Source organism: Marmota flaviventris, chromosome 5, assembly GCF_047511675.1.
Source record: "Marmota flaviventris isolate mMarFla1 chromosome 5, mMarFla1.hap1, whole genome shotgun sequence".
Classification (NCBI taxonomy): domain Eukaryota; kingdom Metazoa; phylum Chordata; class Mammalia; order Rodentia; family Sciuridae; genus Marmota; species Marmota flaviventris.
In genome coordinates, this window is record NC_092502.1 from 109,497,882 (window position 1) to 109,518,647 (window position 20,766).

Genomic DNA, 20,766 nt, shown 5'->3' on the forward strand with positions numbered 1-20,766 from the left:
AGGTTTGCTGTGGGTTTGTCATACATAATCCAAAAATTTTCACTGCTTTGGAGTTCATTTATGAGTAAGATTGTGTTGTGTGTTCTACATACAAATGCAAAAGCATTTATTGTGTTTCACCTAAATAAAAATCTCGTTTAGACCTGCCTCAGTTTGTTTTTTCAGTCAACTGGTCACTTACAATCCCACAAAATGGTAAGGCACAGGGAAAGTGTCTCACATTCCTTTAGGTCACATCAGTCTAGGGCACAAAGAGAAATACAACTCCTGGTGACTGCATGAAACCCCTGGATTTTAAAACAGAAATATGCTGTTTAATTTCCTTTAAAACTGAGCCGGAAAAGGTTTTTGTGGTTGTGGGACCCCAGCTGGGCCTGACCTACAGTTGTGCACACGGGGCGGGGACGGGGGCGGGCAGAAGTGATGGGTGACTGGCAGTTATGTTTTGAGTGGTTGCTTGGGTAATGTTTATCTTGTCCTTCCAGCATTCGCGCGCGCAAACACATTTACAGCTTCTTGTCATGAAAGGGGAACCCTATATGTTATATTAAAAAAAAAAAAATCAGATGCAACTTTCAATGAGGACGGGGAGAGAGAGAGAGAGAGAGAGAGAGAGAGAGAGAGAGAGAGAGAGAGAGAGAGAGAGAGAGAGAGAGAGAGAGAGATCCGCGCAATCTCCCCAGTGAAGAAACCGCGCAGTTTCGCTGTTTGTCCCTCACCCCGGGCGACTGGGGCTGCCGGTGTCTTCTGCGGTTTTTCTAGCTCTTCTCTGGGTTGATTCACTTCCACCCTCTAAGAGTTCTAGCACTAAAAAACCAGGCGGGGCGGCTCTACCTCCATGCCGCCAGCTGTGCGCTGGGCCCCAGCAGCAGGGGGTCCTTGCCCAGCAGGCTGCTCAACCCCTTCCTCCCACCCGAGGGCCGGGCAGGGGCGGGTCCAAGCTGTCTGGGCGTTGCGCCCGGCTTGCGGTAGGGGTCGCTGCGCCGCGGCGCGCGCTCCCATCGCGGTGAATAACGGGGCCGGGCTGGAGGAGAAAGGAAACCTGCTGGGGGAGGCGGCGGCCGGTGAAGGAACGAGGGAGGAGAGTTCACTTTTGCTCCAGTGTCAGCGCGCGGCGGCTGCAGCGGACTCTGGGGTGGAAGCACCGAGGGAGCAGGTCGCCCATCTCAGAGCCGGCGGGCGAGGGCAGAGAGGCGGGATCCCAGCGCGCCGGCGGGGCGCGAAGCCCGCGAGCCTGGCCAGCGAGGGGAGCCGTGGGGGGCGCGCCCCGGGAGGGCCCCCGGAGGCGCGCAAGATGCCCCATGAAGAGCTGCCGTCTCTGCAGAGACCTCGCTATGGCTGTAAGTGCTCGGGGCTTCCGTGGATCTTGGGTAGCCCCCTCCCCAAGGACCGAATTGGAGAGGCCGCGGGGGCCGGGTACATGCCGCGGGGCAGCGGCTGTGTGGTTGGTAAAGTTGGGAGCTGAAGTTGGAAAGGGTAGAGAACAGCGTCTTCCCGCACTTCTCTGCAAATTCCCAATCCCCAGCTGGCAACCCGGACCCTCCATACTGCAAACCCGAATGGCCGCGGACGCAGGCAGCCCTATGGGACAGATCAGGTTGGGGTTTTGGGGTTTTCAGGTGAGGAGCTCGTGGCCGTGACGATTTGGGCCAGAGGGTGGCGTAAGGGACCGGATTCTTCTAATCCAGAAGGGGCGGAAAGTTTGCTGTGGCTACAGGTGGGCGCCGCAAGTATTGTGCCAGCGCATTCTCCTAGCAGCTTTCCTGGAAGCGCAGGCTCTTATCTCGCTCTCTCAGACTTCTCCTGAGCCACCGTACACAGTTTGGGCTCCACAGGTGTGAGTCCTTTCCTGCCGAAGCCGAAAGGGACACCAGCCGCCCCCTGCCTCTCTGGTTTCCACTTCCCCTTTGACTCTGTGCGCGCAGGAGGATTGCTGTGGAGAGAGAACGCAAAGTGCGCGTGACTTGAAATAGATAGTGTCTTTTACCCCGCTTGGGGCTGCCCTAGGAAAGAGGTTGCTTTGGCTGATCGTGAGTGGATGGAGCCAGATTAGGACCAACCACGTGGCTTCATGTGCAGAGTTCAGAGTCCTAAACATGTGCCAGGAAGTGTTTCCTTTAAAACAAACATAAAGTTGGCTCTCTTTCTCCAGGGTTGGCCCTGTCAGTGACTCCTTGGCCGATGACCACAGGTTAATCTTTTGCCTGGGCTGGCCTTGGTGGCAAAGGCACCAAACCAAGTTTGGGTTAAGGTGGTGATGTGTGCAGCAGGACTTTTGTATGTGGTTCTGGATTGTTAGTAGCACTACAAACTTGCTTAGTAAAAGGATGGTGGTGGTGGGTGGGCTGTAGCTCAGTGGTAGAATGCTTGCCTACCACACGTGAGGCACTGGGTCTGAACCTCAGCACCACCATAAATAAATAAAGGTATTGTGTCCCTCTACAAGAAAAACAGATAAAAGGGAGGGGAGGGTCATCAACTGTTATAAGACCTTTTCTCTCCATCTTGGAATGGAGTGTCAAGAGGAGCTTAGTTTTCCCATGTGACCCTTTGGTATCAGTGAGGAGGAACTACCAACAGCCTCTGTAAGAAAATGCATTCAAAGCTTTTTGCAGCCTTATTTTACAATTTGGTAAACCACACAGACAGGGGCTTTTAGGGCTCTAGGAGGAATGCTGTGCTCATCTAGTGGTTTCAGTGTCAACCTCAAGTTGGTGGAGGTCTAATGTGACAAGCTATCTGAACATATGGTAGCTTTACTATGTCAAATTGTAAAATGATTATAGTCTGGCAACTAGGTAAATATACATTAAAATGGTTTGTAAATATCACATGATCCTGTTGTATCTCTCATTACTAATGCATAGTGCAAAATTGCCATGAATGTGGTGCATGAATGTAGCATTTCCATCAATCTCTGTGCATGTATCTGAGAGGGTGACGATTTTTCTTCAATCCACCTGTGGCTTTAGTGCACTCCAGAAGCAACTGTAAGGAGGCTCAGATCTGGCAAGCCTGAAGCCCACTTCATGGGGCCATCTTCTTTGGAAATCTTTGTTTACCCTTCTTCCCTGGTCTGGTGTAATGGGGTAGTGAGCCTTTGTTGGAGCCACTAACCTCTGTCATTCATTGGCTCCTTAACATAGTAAAAAATGGAAAATATGTACTTATGTTACCGGGCTTTATTATCACCCTAAAATATGAAGGCCTTACTGCAATAGCCTGTTATGTCTAAAGTGAGTATTTTTATAATTCTGAAAATAGTTTCATGAACATAATATGTTCCAGTGTACTAAAAAAAAAAAAAAAAAAAAAAAAGATACCTAGCAAGATATACTTCAGTATTAAATAGACACTACCTACCATTGACTATTCTCAAAAAATGGGGTGGTTGCATGTGTTAGTTAGGCTTTCTGGGCCTCCTGAAAACAGTGCTTGGAGTTCTTCCTGTGAGGGAAGGATAACATGGATTGTCCTTGCTTTGTTGGGTCACTGTGTTGTGCTTTCTCTTGTTCCTTGGCTTGGTAACTTAAGTTCAGGTTCAGTTAAACCTCCAACTATACAAGCAAGGTTTATCTCCAACACTTAAAAATAAATCACCAAAAGATTGTTGTAATTTCAATTTCAATGCTGCACATTCTGAATATAAGTGTTTGAGATTGGGCTTCCAGAAAAAACTTTCAGGTAATTTGAATTAAACTGTTATAATTCTTTCAGGGATGGGCGTTTGTTCTGTCATCTTTTCTACCACCTTGAATTGTCATTACATGCAGTAATTTTTACACAAAGTAAGAACCTGGCTTAGGGCATAATGTTACTGTCCCATCCCCTCCAGCCCCCATGTTGGTATCTTTAAAACACCACTTAGTAATTTGTACTTGAGGAATTTTCCAGTGAGTTTTCCATGGAAGCTGCAAGACTTCTTAGACTTCTGACAGATACAAGATTGTTGAAGGCATCCTGATTTGTACATGAGGGTGGGGACATTGAATCAAAATTATATAGACTACTGCTTTCCACTCAATTCCTGCTATTGTTGGCCAGAACTTACTGCAACCTGGAAGTTGTGATAGTAATACACCTCAGAACAAAACTGAAATATCATCTCAGTACTGCAATGCAATACATTGATATGGTATGTGCAAAATATCCTTCTATACTCAAATATAAATAACACTTATGCTTAGGTATGATTTGCAAATGACTTGTGCTGTTGTAATGAATTCTGATGTATTTGCCAAAATAGTTCTGGAAACACCTTGTTGCCATGATCTGTCAAAAGTTTTCTCTAATTACTTGAGAGTTAAAAAGACCACTGAAAGCAGAAAGGGTCTTTGTGCTAGACAGATTTCACTCATTCCTGATAATCCATATCAACATTGAAGTGTCACTGTGGGTCACTAATGATTATGTTTAGGGAAAGAACCCAGGGTTTTTACCCTGCAAAACAGAGGTCCTTCTTCTCTTAAGCTACATTGCAATAATAAAAATGATCAATGTTCCCTTGCTTGTTTCTTTTGAAAAGTGCAACAGAAGTCCAGGCTATGTGTGTTGGGGGTGAGAGTGGGGGAAGGTTCTGGCTGATGCTGTCAACTTTGTCTGAATGGCAGGATTTCTAAATCATTGGCTAATTGACTATTGAGGTGGTCATTGCAACTAAATCTTATTTCTTTACAATTACCAATCTGAGATGAAATTTGAGTAAGAAACTAGTTAAACCCAGTTGTGTAAAAGGATTGAGTGTATCTGTACTTAGCATAGCTCACTCTAACATTCTACCAATCAGTTGAACAGCAAAAGGATAAATACCATGTCGCCATGAGGTGCTGTCTTCAGTATACAAAAAGTCAAGCCACTCCTGTGCTAGTGTTTTGGTTGAGCTTTTCAAAAAGGATCTTTAAGGTCAACAGCTAAAGTGTTATTTTAGTATGCTTTTAAATTTAATTACACATTCAGTTAGCCAAAATGACTTGTTTGGAAGAGTTTAAACTTGTAATAGCAAGTTTATTTAAAATTTAGTGCTGTTTAGGGTATCAGCTAACCCTTTTTTTCCTAGGGAACCATTGATAGACTCATTTACTGTTGCTCCTTATGTTGCTGCTCCACAACCCTCCATCCCCACCCCCACCTCCACCCCCGCTCCCACCCTCACTCTCACCCCCACTCCCAACCCCGCTCCCACCCCCACTCTCACCCCCCCAACCCCGCTCTCACCCCTGCGGGGGGGGGGGGGGGCGCTCTCGCCCCCCCTCCCACCCCCACTCTCACCCTCCCACCCCAGCTCCCACCCCCCACCCCCACCCCCTCCCATCCCCCCACCCCACCCCCCACCCCCACCCCCCCGCCCATCCCCCCACCCCCCCACCCCCCCCCATCTCCCACCCCCACTCTCTCTCTCTCTCTTTTTTTTTTGTAGTGCTGGGGAATCAAACCTGGGGGCCTGTACATGCTTGGCCAATTCCCTACCATTGAGCTGCTCTTCCAACCCTCCACAAAATTTTTTTTAACAGCTCCTTGTAGTTAAAAGGCTCATATATAAACATACCTAATGCTTGCTTAGTTTTCATGGTAACCAAAAGAAAAGCAGAGGCCACTCAACTTCTGATCTGATGGGGTCAGGTAAATCCTACAGGCAGGTAGTTCAACATGGGGCATGGAATTAAAGTTTGTGATCTTACCAAGGCCTGAGTGCTTTTCATGCTCGAACATCTGCTTATTATGACCTTCCAAAGGACCAGTAGCTTCAGTACTCTACAAGGAAGTTGAAATCCATGGTACTGTGTCAAAGCCCCACACCTAGCTGGTAACAAGGGAACTTGGAAGCAGTATGGTCAGATTTTGAAGCCTTTCATCATGGACTATTGCCAGGTTGCCTCACCTGAATGATGAGGGTTCATCCATTTATATCTCTTTTGGCTGTTTATCACGATTTTTGAAACATAGAAACCTGTAGCCATTGAGGCCATGTGCTCTTTCAAAAATAGATGCACTATAAAAAAAAATGCACTGTGTTCTTTAAAGTGAATTTTGCTGCTTAATTTTTTTCCCTAAGAAAAAATCTAGAAGAATACATGGGCTTTTTATAGAGTGCATTCAGGCTTCATCAAAGGATTTTATGAATTCATAAAATATCCCCCTTCTCACTGTGAGGCACTGAAGTGAAAGAAGGCTTTTCCATAATAATATAGTGGCATGCACCAATGATTACAAATAGGATAATTTGTAAAAAACACACTTTATTACACACCTCAGCCATGCCTTTAAGTTTGGGTCTGATGAGAAATTGGGCAGAAACTTGTAGTGGGTGACTGATCAGTGAGCTGATACTACGACTTCTTCGTCTTCTTAATTTTTTTTAACTTTATTTTTTATTATTTATTTTTATGTGGTGCTGAGGATCGAACTCAGGGCCTTGCACATGCGAGGCAAGCACTCTACTGCTGAGCCATAAGCCCAGCCCCTGAGCTGATACTTTTTTCTTGCTCTATTTTTCCCATTTCAGAGGCAACTTGGTGTTGAGGAAATGACAAAAACTGTGTTGTTCAAAAGATATAGGCCTGAATTCTGACTTACACTGACTGCCTGATTTGGGTTTCTTCCTGTATCTTGAGAGGTATGTGGAAAATAGATATAAAGAGGTGACTGATGTGGTTCCTGTTGCACAAATTGTAGTTATTTCAATTGATCATCTAATATGTACAAAAAGGTTGTGGCTAAGCTAGTTGCAGCTTACAAGAGGCTCTGGAGATTTAAAAATAAAAATAGTACTTCCACTAGTGTACTTTGAAGCTCTGTGGAAGTGTTAATGTGAGAGCAGTGGGTTTGGATCAGGAAAATGGGAAGATTTTATGAAGCTTCTGGATTTGCACATGACCTTGAGAAAGGTCAGAGTTAACCAAAAGGCATTCTAGTATGTTTGCTGCTTGAGGAGTTTGCTGGAGTTTATATTTAGTATGTATGCATAGATATTGAGAAAGGGGGATGTATCTGGAAGGGGATTATCTTGGAATCCATTATTTATAGGATAAAGGTTAACTTGAGCTGTCCTGAGAGTTGCTTCAGCTGACCCTTCACTGAAGTATCTTATTCTTGTATGTGTAAGAGCCTTACACATACTGGACAAGTGCTGTACCACTGAGCTACATCCTATCCCCATTTTAAATTTTGAGAAAGGGTCTTACTAAGTTTCTCAGATAGGCCTTGACCTTGCAATCCTCTTGCCTCAGTCTCCCAAATAGCTGGTATTATAGGCATGTGGCACTGTACCTAGTTTGAGATGTTTGATTTTAATAAACTTTTCATTAGACATTCATGGATGAGTGACCCAATGGAATGGGGGAAAGCTAGGTGGGGGAAGTTTGGTGATGTTATACATTTGGTGCTTTTTCTTCTAGCCACTTAGGCGTCTCTTTGCCATGCTTCTGGGTTAGAATGGCAGCTTTGCCAGATGGTTTTGCTAAGGATAGGTACATTCCCTGAGAATGGGTAAGAAAAGCTGGTATAATAGAGCAGGGCAAGGATCTTGACAACTAAATTATTAGGTGGCAAGGCTTCTCTCCCCTCTTTTTCTTTTTCCTCATTCCATTACTTGTGGCAGTTTTCACCTCTCTGATTTCACTGTAGATTTTAGTGTCCTCCAATGACCAACTCCCCAGGTTGTTGAAGTATGGTTATGACCATGTTTCCGGATCATTAGCAGTTACCTGAGGAACTTTTCAGTAGATTCATTTTGGCAAGAGGTTGAAAGATTTGACTGAAATCTAACTGGACTCCCCTGTAATTTTATAATCAGGAATTGCTTCTTGTTTTTTGGCCAAGATCAAGTGTAATTTTATAATCATGTATTACATATGGCTGTTCTTGTCAAAGAGCTAAAAGGAGCAGACAGCTGTTTTTCCATCAGTGCAGTGGTTTTCAAAGAGTAGTTGCTGGAGCAGCAATAGCAGAGCATTGCCTGAGAACTTACTAGAGAGGCAGATGTTTGTCAGCACCCAGATCTGCAGAATCAGAAGCTCTGGGGTGAGGGCCCACTCACAATGAGTTTTAACAAGTCTTTTAGGTGATGCTGATGCACTAGAACATTGGAAGGGTAAAAAGACATTTCTGGTATATAGTTACTTCGCCATGCTTGCAGGTTTTTGTCAAGTAAGTGAAAACACATGGCCACATTACAGAGTGCTTTATTTACAGTATTCCTTTGTGTGTTTGATTTGAGCACAAATATGCACCACATATAAACCCAGGCATTGATTTCTATACGAGTTGTGTGTGTTTGTTTTATAGAATCTATTTTGGTATAGCTTTAAGGTTGCTTTTTTTTCTCTTTTGGGAAACATGCACTTTGGAAGGAAAATCTAAAGTCTCCAGACTGAAGATTAGGTGATTTAACTGTCCAAGGATTTCCAGGTGGAGATGGTGTTGTCAAAAACCACTAAGAAGCCTGAGTGAACTGGGGAACCTTCTTGTGGTAATTGTGGGCTTCTGATCGCTCGGACATGGAACTTTGGGGTAGGAAGTAAGGGTTGGAGGATGACTTTTTTTTTCCTTGAGGACAATTGACAATGTTCTTCACTTGCTTATTCATTCACAATTTAAAAAACTGTAGAATATGTTAGCGGAGACCATATTTTATTATTTACTTATTTACAGTATCAGGATTGAATTCAGGGATGTTCTACTTACTACTGAGCTACATCCACAGCCCTGTATATTTTTATTTTGAGATATGGTCTCACTAAGTTTCCCAGGCTGGCCTTAAACTTGAGATCCTCCTGCATCAGCCTCCTGGATTTCTAGGATTACAGGAATGTGCCATAGTGCCTAGCAGCCAAGAAGATATTTGACAGGCCTGAGTGCATCCAGGTCAGCCCCACATTGCAGGGAAACGATAAAAGATAGGAGAGTTTTCCTATGATTGTTTTTTTGCCCGGGATTGCCAAAAGAAAAAAAAAAAACTTTCAATTGCCCTCCTTTATTCATTCCTGTGAAATCTCTGAAAGAAGACATGTTTATATCATTTTTAAAAATTAAAAGTAGCTGGCAGTGTAATTCAGTGGCAGAGTGGGTGCTTAGCATGCATGAAGCCCTGGGTTCAATCCCCAATACCAAGAAAAAGGAAAAAAGTGGCGGAGATGGGGTGGGGATGTAGCTCAGTGGTAGAATGCTTGCCCACCATGCTCAAGGACCTGGGTTTGATCAAGGAACTGAAAGAAGAAAAAAAAAAAAAAAAGAAAGAAAGAAAGAAAAGGAAAAAAGAAATGGAGAACTCCAGTGCCCACTTTCAGATTAGTCACTCATTCTGCCACCTTCTCCTTTGAACCATGTATTTATTAATTTTTTTTAAACTGGTGCATTATCATTATACACAATAGGGGGATACATTGTGACACATTTAGACATTCACAAAACATAGTTTGGTCAATTTCATCACCATTACCACTCCTTTCCATCCCTCCTCCTCCTCCCTGGTCCTTTTACTGATCTCCCTTCTAATTTCATGAAACACTCCCCCCTCTTATTTCCTTTTTTTCTCTCTAGCTTCTACATATGAGAAAAACATATGACCCTTGATTTTCTGAGTCTGGCTTATCTTGCTTAATATAGTATTCTCAAGTTCCATTCAGTTTCCTGCAAATAGCTAATTTTGTTGTTCTTTACGGTTGAATAAAACTCCATTTTGTATATATACTATATTTTCTTTATTCATTTGTCTGTTCACTGATACCTAAGCTGGTTCTATACCTTTGCTATAGTGAATTGTGCTGCTGTAAACTGGGGTATGCATATATCACTATTGCATGCTGACTTTCATTCTTTTGGATAAATATCAAGGAATGATATAGCTGGGTCATATGGTTCTACCAGGTTTTTTTTTTTTTTTAATTCCAGTAAATTTCATGAAATTGTTTCTTGTTAGCTGCTCGACTCTTTACCTCCCCCAGTGGAGCCAATGCCATCAGCCAGACTTGGCTGGTTCCCACCTGGGAATTTGAGTAGATCACTTCTGTGTTCTTTGTCTCAGCCCTGGGCTGACTGAGCAGGCCTCCCAGGGTTGGGATGAGGGGCCTATAAGATGTAGCCACATAGCCAGCGTCTTGGAATGAGTTCTGTATTCATCTACTCCCTAAACTGTGCTCCTCCATGTAGTTTCCAGGAAAGGAGGCTGCTCAAAGCCTTGCTGCATGTTGAACTCTTAAGTAGTTTTTCTAAGAAATGGCCATTACAGAGCTAATGCTTTTTATTCTGTATTACTAGTGAGTTTTATTTTACAAAGGAAAAAAAAAAACATACATTTTTAGAAAGAATATATGAAGATCAAATTTTCTGTCCTTGAAAGCCATGTTCTTGCTTTGTCATTGATTTTTTTTTTTTTCCTCTTGGTACTGGGGATTGAACCCAGGGGCACTCTACCACTGAGGTGTATATCCCAGTCCTTTTTCTTGTGTATTTTGAGACAAGGTCTTGCTAAGTTGCTCAGACTGACCTGGACCTTGCAATCCTCCTGTCTCAGCCTCCTGAATTGCTGGGATTACAGAGTGGCCTCTGTACCTGGCACTTTTGCACCAGTTCTGGGGATAGCCTTGAAGCTTGCTTTCTCAAGTTGTCAACATGAAATTTGCTCTTGTTAGTTTGAATCGACTAGCTTGAAGGATGTGTTTGCATATTCCTCCCTAATGTAGGTTCTGGCTATAACTTTCCATGTTTGATTAGGTGAACTGTGAGAAGGAAATGAAACTTATGCTTCTATGTAGTGGTTTTGAAATCTCTGAAAATGGGGACCTTTAAACTGTTGAATAGAATAAACAAAAGGCAGTGGCCCAGCAGGGAATGATATACTTAGCCTGTTTGCGAATATTTCTAGAAGGTTATACAAAACCTTTTTGGAGGTTGCCTTTTGGGGAGAGACTGAGATCGGTGGGAATACTGTTTGATATTGCTTTTACCATCTATTACCTTTCAAAAAATAAAGCAAATGAATGTTTTAAAAATAATATCTCCACTGATTACTCTGAGAAGAATATGGACAAAATAGAACAGTAATAAATTTGTTAGCATCAGGACTACATCTTTTGTTCAATATCCTTTGCCCAGAGTCTGATATATAAGGCCAACATGTCAGGAGTGGTTCTTTATAAGTAATGAGATAATGGATAAATTTAAAATATTGTTTTTCTCTTTTTCAAATTTTCTATCATGTACATATTTACAATTAGAAAAGCTGTAACAGGTTCCCTTTGCTGCTGAAGATGTTAAGTTCCCTTTAGCTATCAACTCTGTCTTGAGAAAATTAGAATCTGGAAAAACAAGTCTATTTTTATTGGGAGGATTCAATGAAGATCCAATTTTCCAGGTACATGTGTGTGAGATTGAGTGACATAAGTGTTGAAAGATCTAGGACTGCATAGCTGTTATGATGTTACAATCAGGATAGAGATGATGAGAGGTTGGATAAAAACCATAAGGATCAGCAAAGTGAAGTTAGCAATAGTGACAGAAAAAAAAAACCCACATAGCTATTCCACATTTTAAAAATGTGTAAAGGGGAAGTGTGTAGGAAGCTGATTTGTAAAAGGCAACAATGAATCAAGAAGTAGTTAGTGTCTCCAGTGAAATAAAGATTGCTGACATAAATGTAGGGCATCCTTTTCTTGCTCAAAAGGAGAATTCTCCAGAACCTGAAAAAGGTGATCACTCACGGCTGTGCCTGATTCAATAAGATGCCACATATATGTGTACAGTGGCATTGACAGAGTTTGCAGACCAGATGTCTTCAAGGTCAGGTGTGATCAGGGCCTCACATAAAATGACAGGAAGCTTTGGAGCTCTCCCAGCTGGAGAATGCATGGCTATCATAGTCACTCAAATTGAGAGGAAAACAGTTGTGAATGGGGTACAGGTAAAACAAGGTAGAGAAATCTTATTTGGCCCATTGGAAGCTCCCTCGCCTCCTGCATTATGTTATAAACTGAGGTATTGTCAACCTGGAATAATGAGAGCTGTGAGTCCCCATGATACCAAGGACAGCATCTAGTGTCTGAGGACTTAGATGGAAGTGCCACTTACGTGTGATATTGGGTATGGCTTCTCTGAGCTCCTTTCTCCATCTGAAAGAGGGGTTTATGTTTACTTAAAATGGGATGTGAGGTATAGGATGGGTCTAAATGCTGTTTGTGTATATGTGTGGGGTCAGGAGAGACGGCAAAATTCTAGGGTTTATCATTTAACCATCCCCTCAAAAGCAATATCACCGTAGTTTTGTGACTTTTTTTTTTATATCCATGTTTGAAAGGATTTTTTTTCTTCTTCCTCCAGCTTGCGAGGCAAAATTTTGTATTTTGATAGCAATATTTTTGAAGTGAAAGTTTTCCAAATCTAGATTCTTTGGCTAGATTCTTTCTTGTCCTTCTGAGTATTTCTCAGAGCAAGAGTCTGAAAATTGAAAAGATTTCCCATAGTGGTTTCTTTGAGCCCCGTGTGTTGGAAAACACTTTATAACACTATGGGAGATAAAAGGCATCTCTGTTGTTAATGATGGGGGATGAATCTTGGGAAGGCAATTCTTCTGTTGGTAGAATTTTTTTGTTGTTTTGGTTTTTTTTTTGGCTTATTCATAGAGGAAGAGGAGTGGAGAGTAGAACAGCTGGGGTCACTTGGGTATTTAGAAAATTTCCCAGTGTCAATAGCAGGCTTCCCTCCTAGGTTGATTGCACATCCTTGACCATGTCCATGCCTTTATGATATTATCTCTTGGTTTAGAAGTCTTCCAACTCAGTTGTCAACCTGGTTACCCATTGGAAATGTTAGAGGAACACTACAAAGAAAATGCGGGTTTCCAGGATACCATCCCTTAGATCTTTTTGTTGTTGTTGTTTTGGGGAGGAGCTTTGGCATAGGTATTTTTATTTTCCTTTATTTAAAAAAAATGTTTGAACTTTTGGAACCTCGAAGAAGAATGCAATGAACACCAATTCCTTTCAATTAACTTCACCAGCTCTTTGCCACACCATTCCATCTGTAGACATTGGGACAGTTCACCCCTGCTTCCTACATCCCACTACCAAGAATGAGGACATTCTTCTTCACAGCTATCCCTTCAGTGCCACTAGTACTGCATTCAGTTCTGTTGTCCAACATAGATAGCACACTAAGATTTCCCCAACTGAACTTATGGTCATTTTTTTTTACATCCAGTCAGGTTTATCACACTGCCTTAGGCAGTTGTTCCCCTTTAGTCTTTTTCAGGTGAAAACAGGGCCTCTGCCTCCCTATCAGTTCCATGACATGGAATCCCATGAAGAGCCCCAGCCGGTTTCCTGGCCTGACTGACCCTGTTTCCTCCAGGTGCATCATGTCAGGAACCACTGTGTCCTCCAGTCTCCCACTGCTGGGATGAGTAGATATTTTTAAAAACCTCCCTCGGAGCTTCCAAAGTGCAGACAAGGTTTGAAATTCATTGAATTAATTAAAAGCCCCCACTTTGTGTGTTGTTGTGTGTGGAAAAGTACACATAATATAAAATTATCACTTTTGTCAGTTTTCAGTGGACAGCCCCATGGCATTAGAAGCATAGTCACATTGTTGTGGAACCAGTGTCATCCATCTCCAGAAGTTTTTCATCTTCCCTAACTGAAACTCTGTACTCATTACAATATAACTCCTCATTCCCACCTCTACCCAGAACCTTGTCACTATCCTTCTTCTTTCAGTTTCTATGAATTTGGTTGTTCTAAGGACCTCATATCCATGGAATTATATGGTATCTGTCCTTCTGTGACTGGCTTATTTCATTTAGAATGTTTTCAGGGTTCATCCATGTTGTAGCATGTGTCTGTATTTCCTTCCTTTTAAAGACTGACTAATCATATTATGGGTACTGTGTGTGTGTATACCACATGACACACTTATCCATTCATTTGTTGATATACATTTGGGTTGTCTCTGCCTTTTTAGTTATCGTGAAACATACTGCTGTGAACAGGTGTGCACATTCTTCAAATCCCCGCCTTTACTATTTTGTGTACATATCCAAGAAATGGAATGGCTGGATCCCATGGCAGTTCTGTGTTTAATTTTTGAGAGATAGCCATGTATCCCTCACTCTTTAGTGGAGTGAGTTGAAGAGCACTTAGAAAGGTGAAGCATATCTTTGAATTCAAGGAAAGCTCAATTACAATTAGGCCTCTAAGCTCCAGTGCAGGTTACCACTAGGGTGGCCATGTGTGGATCCATCTTTTCTTCATAGGGAGTAAAGAGCAATGGGAAGATGGGGCTGTGGTGGAATGCTGGCCTCGCATGAGTAGGGCCCTGGGTTCCATCCCTGGCATGGGAAAACAAAGAAAAATTAAAAACTAATAAAAGAGGGGTTGTGAAATCTAGCTGGGGGCTGGGGATGTGGCTCAAGCAGTAGCGTGCTCGCCTGGCATGTGTGCGGCCCGGGTTTGATCCTCAGCACCACATACAAACAAAGATGTTGTGTCCACCGAAAACTAAAAAAATAAAAAAAATAAAAAAAATTCTCTTTCTCTCTCTCTCTCTCTCTTTAGTAAAAAAAGAAAAAAAGAAATCTAGCTGGGGCAAAATTCTTCATAACTTCAGGTTTTATGCAGGGAAAGGTTAGAGTCTAGTTTTTCATTTACATTGTGCATAGCTTTTAAGTATTTAGTTTTTAATTGTAAGTTAGATAATATGAGTTCGTAGACAACTAGTTGCCTTCGATCTCTATAAATATTGTAAGGTGAAAGTGAAGTAACAGACTGCCTCTTTGGGGGAGTTTGGTATTTTAAAAATTGATTATTGTTTTAGTTTGTTAACCTGGCTCTTCCAAATATTAGCCATGGGATTTATTTATTTATTCATACTGGAGCTTGAACCCAGGACCTCTTAACTACTGAGCCACATCCCTAGCTATTTTTATTATTATTTGTTTAACTTATTTTTTTTTCTTTCTTTCTTTTTTAATAGTGGTATTGAGGATTGAACCTAGTGCCTCACATGAGCCAGGCAAGCACTCTACCACTGAGCCACAACTCCAGCCCTTTATTTTTATATGTTGAGACAAGTTCCTATGGCCTTGCTAATTTGCTGAGGCTGGCCTTGAACTTGCAATCCTTTTACCTCAGCCTCCTGAGCTGTTGAGATTACAGGCGTGAGCTACCACACCTGGCTAGCCATGTGGTCTTGGGCAAGGTAGTAACTTCCCTGGCTCATGTTCTGCTGTAAAACGGGGATAATAGTTGCAATCAGAATTGAATTACTTAATCTACATAAAGTGGTACCTAGAAGTTACTTATTCAATGTAAGCTATTAATAATGTGTTGTTTCCCATTGATTTCAAAAGATATATAGGTAATCTCCAATTGTTCCCAGAAGCTAGTATTTTAAATCCATTATTACTGTTTTACTGGACCTGATCTTTCTACTTGGCTTAGAGGTCTCAGTACTACCAGCCTGAGACCTCTAGAACAGTGGTTATCAACTGAAGCCAAAAGTGGCAGAAGAATGAGAGCCAGGACTCTGGAATAACTATGGACTGACAGTAAGGGTAGCTACTTGATATTTTCACATACTGCAGAGGCCACTTAGTGCAGATTAAGCAAGTATATTTGGAAGATTCAGGCTTTGTTATACTTTGGCTAAGGTGATCCAGGGTTATGCAGCCTGCTGATTTTGAAGGCTGATCATTCTTCCACTCCCTGGTTGGAAATGAGCTAGGGATCATAAGATCAACAGTCTAACTCCATGTAAGCAAGTTGTTTTCTCTTAATGATTACTTTGGAGCTTGTGCTAAGTACAATGTGTGGAGTTCCCAGGGTTATTTAATGATAAAAAATGTTGGCTCCGCAGAAGAACCTACTAAGTTTTGAAAAGTGGACAATGCTACTTCAGTGGAAAATCCTGATCTTATCCCTGGATTTCAGGTCTGACCCTGAATCCCTTGTACAGCCTGGGAAGATCATGTTTTATGTCTAGTAGGAAGCAACAGGACCACAAGAAAAAATTGTATATACAGGTTTGCCAACTTAATCTCTAGTGATGCTGATAATAACAAACACTTCTTACAAATGCCTGACACTGTTCTAAGCATTTTTTTTTTTTTTAATGAATCACTCAATTTAATTCTCCTAACAATCCTCTGGGTTTGGTAATATTACAACAGGTGGGAAAACTGAGGTATAGATTGAGTAATCTGCCTAAGATGCAGATAATAAAAACTCAAGCAGTGTGACTTCAGGCTTTGTGCCTACCATGCCTGTTGAATCCAAATTTAAAAGTCACCTTTTGGTACTTGGTGCTGTCTTCTGAGTAAAGCACTTAATCATTGTGTTAGTTTTCTTTTTGTTCCGGCCATAATAAAGTATGACTCTTCGAGGCAATATGGCCATTAAATTTGGGGGAAAAAAGATTTCTATACATTCTAGGTTTCTTAGTGACTTCAGCTAATCATGAACCATGTTGTGCATCACCAGGGAGAGGTAGTGAGGTTGATGATGGTAGGGATTGGCTGATGCCTGCTGATAAACCATGGCTGGGTCATCCCCCAAACTGAAAAGTCATAAAAACAGATGAAAGAAGAAGAGTGAAAAGGGAAGAAACAGAAGATATCAGAGTAATAATTTGGAAGCATCAGAAGGCAGATGAAGCCATGGTGGGGACTAACCTAATGAGAGAGAGAATGTGGACCATAGTTAATAGTATCACAGTTTAGGAGCAAGTAACCCCTTATGATGACTCAAACCCTTTCCCAAAGACTTGAGCACATTCTGAGTAAGGCAACTGGGAAGTGTGTGGTCCTTTTTAGAACAATCTCTAGCAAGTTTACATCACAGTGCCTGTAGATTTAGCCAACAGTTAAGCAGAAAATAGGCTCATTTAGAAGCCCTTTGATCAGGCTGAATGGCTTAGACAGATGCTGTTTCCAACACAATTTCTATAGCAACAGGGCTTTCTGAAATAATCCATAAGTCACATTTATGAATATTACTTTGTGGTTTTCTTTAAAAAAAAATAGAACAGAATCTGGAATTGAACCATAGAATTTGTGAAGAACTTAAACATGGTTCTCAGTTTTTTAAAATATCCCCTCTGCCCTCATTGTTCTTATCTACCTTTATTTCCCTTTACTCGATTTGGGCTGCTCTCTTCCCTCAGGGAGCTGGCTTTCCAATAGGGGACATGGCAGAATGACTCAGAGCCATGTGGGTCTGTCATTTACTACCACTGGGCTCTGGTTTCCTCTCTTGTGAGGCAAGGGGATTAAGTCATAATACCATGTCCAATGGCCTTATTAGAACTAAACAGGATGGCAAATGTTAAGCGCCTACTATAGCATTTGGCACAGAGAGAGAGAGAGCTTAGTGAGTGAGTGGAGAAGGAAGAGCAGACAGCATGAGGAGAGGCCTGAGTTAAGAGTCCATGTGCACGTGTGTGGGATTCATGTGAGAAAGGAGAGCAGCAAGTGTTACTGCTGTGGAGGACAAGGATTCTGGAGACCAAAGAGACACCAACAGTCTGACATTTTCTGCTCCTTCCTCCTCCACATTCCTTCTTACCTGCAGTGACTAGGCCAAGCCTTTCTTGCTGTCTCTTTCCCTGCATGCCCTCCATCCATTGGGAACCTGTGCTACCTCTGTTAAGTCAGGATCCTGCCCTCTTTACTGGTTCCAGCAGAATTGAAGGAGGGCTTCAAAGCTCATTACATTGGTGACCAAGACTATTTGGGGAGGCAGATTCTTCATAAAATTTTATTGCTTGGTTTTCTTTTTCTTCTCCATCCTCTTTATTTACCACCTTCTATTGTACATAAGCTTTTGAAGTCCAAATAGTAAACAGCTGTTAATGCTGCCCTGGGATAACCACAAAGTAAATGGATTAGTTTATAATAATATGAATAAATGCTTGTATAACAAATGAAAAAGCAGGATACACTGTGGGGGAAGTTAGAACTTAAGTTGTATGGGGGAAAGCCTGGAAGGAAATGTGTCAAATTGTTAACAGTTGTTTTAGATAGAATGATGTTTCCTGTTCTGCAGTGTTCGTTTTTCCCAGAGAGACCTGTAATCATATTAAAGGAAAAAAAAAAAATCATGTTAGTTTTTGTATTATTCCTTTCAATTGTGAGAGATGTTCGCCCCGTCTGGATTTGATTTACTGGGGCTATTATGGTGTCAGGTAGGAGTTAATGGTGTGATGAAACGAATTGCCAGTGATCAGCTTGCTGGTTCTGCTTTTCTGATACTTTTACCTGAGTCCAGGAGCTTCATAACACCATCTGTGCCTAGTGGCTCTGAGCTTGTGCACCATACCAAATATTGAGGGTTTTTTTGTGTGTGTGTGTGCAGGCTGGGGGTCAGCAATTGGAGGGTAGACTGAGTTTGAGTTGGGAATTCTTAGGTAACTACATGGGTCTGGTTCAGAGCAGGTTTTCCCATGGTCTGTGCCAATATTCTCTCTTGATGCCTCAAGTCACAAGATTAGAGTGTGTTTGCTCAGTCCTGGGTTTCCCTTCATTGGCATCTAGTCATTTTCAGTGAGCAGAATTTCGGTCAACTGGCACGTCTCTAGCAAGGGCCAAATTAGACATAATTGCACATGAGTTTAACTTTAAGGTCTGTGGCTTAAAGTGCTCTGCAAAGGCATGCCAGGCCTGCAGCTTTGTTCTCCCTGGGAACAGCATGCCCCAGAAGAAAGGTTATAGTATAATTTATCATCCAAACCTACACACGTAGGAAAGGGGGCTTCTGTTAGTTTTGCTAAGGCAACACAGTAAGTGGGCCAGTTCTGGGCAAACTGGGAAATTTGGTCATCGTGAGCATAAGGACAGGTCTCTGTTCTGTGAAATGAGATTCAATTTCCCAGACAGTATTTATAGCAATCATTTTTTGAGGAGAGGGGAAGCCAAAACAGTTGGAGAGATTTCAGAAAAGGGGAACTTGCCTTTTCAGGAAAGTTGAGCTAAAACTAGAATGGTGCCTCTTGCACTTTTCAAACTCTGGGGCTTGTGCCATTGTTCCTTCTCTCTACGTGGAATCCTGGCTCCTCTTCCTTTGTCATAAAGGAAGCAGTCTGTGTGGAGTCGGCTAAGATGCAGCCCCTTTAAGATGCCGAGGGAGCTGGACTGCAGGATTGTTCAGGCCCCTTCCAGCTCTCACAGTGCATGCATGATTTCATAATAGGTAACCCAAGGCCTGTGCTGCATGGGTAATGAGGAGGGGACAAGTGGGGCCCTTCCCGCTGAAAGGACGGGGCCTCGCTCTCTGTCCTTGGCTGTTACACACTCAGTGGCAGGCTCTTCTCTGAGCCAAGAGGGGAAGCCATGGAGCTAGGAGAATGCAGGCCTTTACTGGAAAGTGCATTGTTTGGTGGGGTGATTGGTATGTGATGGGAGGGGGCTCTGAGAGGGAAGAGAAAATAGCATTCTAGTTAATCCTGTGGGCCATCACCGCTACTGACATTTTGGACTGGACAATTGTGGCCGTGCTGACTTGAGCTTTGTAGGCTGTTTAGCATCATCCCTGATAAAACTAGATGCATGTTGCGTCCCCCTCACTCATGACAGCCCGAGATGTCTACAGACACTGCCAGATGTCCCTGGGGGAGAATCACTACTATAGGTAAAGAAAACTGATTTCTGGATACTTCTTTTTGTGTGACTATGTTTTGTCTGGCCAAGCTCCCACCTGAAGCCTTTATAATACCATTTACTGGACCAATTAGAGTTTGTGACGGTGGGTGGTGGATTCAATGAAATACCCTCACTTTCATATCCTTGGATTTGGCTTGGAAATAAAGTGAGCTCAGCTTCCCTTTCCCCTTTCAAGAGTGCATGAATAATGAGGTCTTTCTGCTGGGAATAGGATTATGCTTTTTCCCCACACTTTAAAATTATTTCTTTAAAAGGTCTACCATGAGGGCTGGGAATATAGCTTAGTGGTAGAGTGCTTGCCTAGCATTCTTGAGGCCCTGGGTTCAATCCCCAGCACGGGGTGGGGGTGGGGTGGGTCTACCATGTGATAAAAAATGTTCAATTTCAAATGAGGGTTCTCTAGTACAGTGCTGCCCACGCTTGGATGGGCATATGTCATTTGAGCATTTGATTCAACTGGATTCTCCTCTGGCAGGGTTGGGCTGGGACCCGAGAGTCTTCATGTTTAATGCACCCCCAGGTCTGCCCATATTTTGATCTACGCCACATTTTAAGGAGTAAGGCTCTAAGAAGAACCACCTCTTGCCAGTTAAAGAACAATTGTCACATACGTCCAGGAGGATGACATAATGTGCAGTGGGGGCAGCGGTCTGTCTTGGGCATGGCTGTTGACAGACCTTTCCATGAGCATGTGCTAGGGGTGACATCACAGGCTGTCAGGCAGTGGGGGACCAGTGCTTACAGGGACTTACTGGCACTTCAAGAATGAGTTTAACAGGACAGCCTAAGACAGATGGCTGCACCCCCTGAATAGGCACAAAAAGGGAAAGGCAGATCTGAAATGTAGCAGGTTGGACTGTTATAGACTCTGAGCTGTTTGCTGGCTTCCTGGGTTTGATTTGAGCAGAGGCCACGAAGGAGAAGCATCCCTTCAGATAGGTCTTTGCCCACTCAGAGTTGCTCAGCTCTGTGGGTGATGGGCAGTGGACTAAGCACCCAGTCTCCTTGGTGGGGTCATCCTTCCAGGGTCTTGGGTGACATGAAGAGCAGTAGTGCTGTGCTTGTTGCCCCAAGCCTTTGTTTCTGTGGGTCTGCTGGATACTTGTGAAGGGAAGGAGGGGGAT

The 20,766-nt window shown here is 42.8% G+C and overlaps 1 protein-coding gene across 1 annotated transcript in view; it reads left to right on the top strand.

Annotated features, from left to right (window-relative positions):
• The first annotated feature begins 1,019 nt into the window (after nt 1-1,019).
• Nucleotides 1,020-20,766, top strand: part of Iqgap2 (IQ motif containing GTPase activating protein 2) — a 296,887-nt gene continuing 277,140 nt past the window's right edge. Inside the window, exon 1 of the mRNA XM_027927746.2 lies at nt 1,020-1,340. Coding sequence (XP_027783547.2) covers nt 1,295-1,340 — 46 coding nt within the window. The 5' untranslated portion in view covers nt 1,020-1,294. The remainder of the gene's footprint in view (nt 1,341-20,766) is intronic.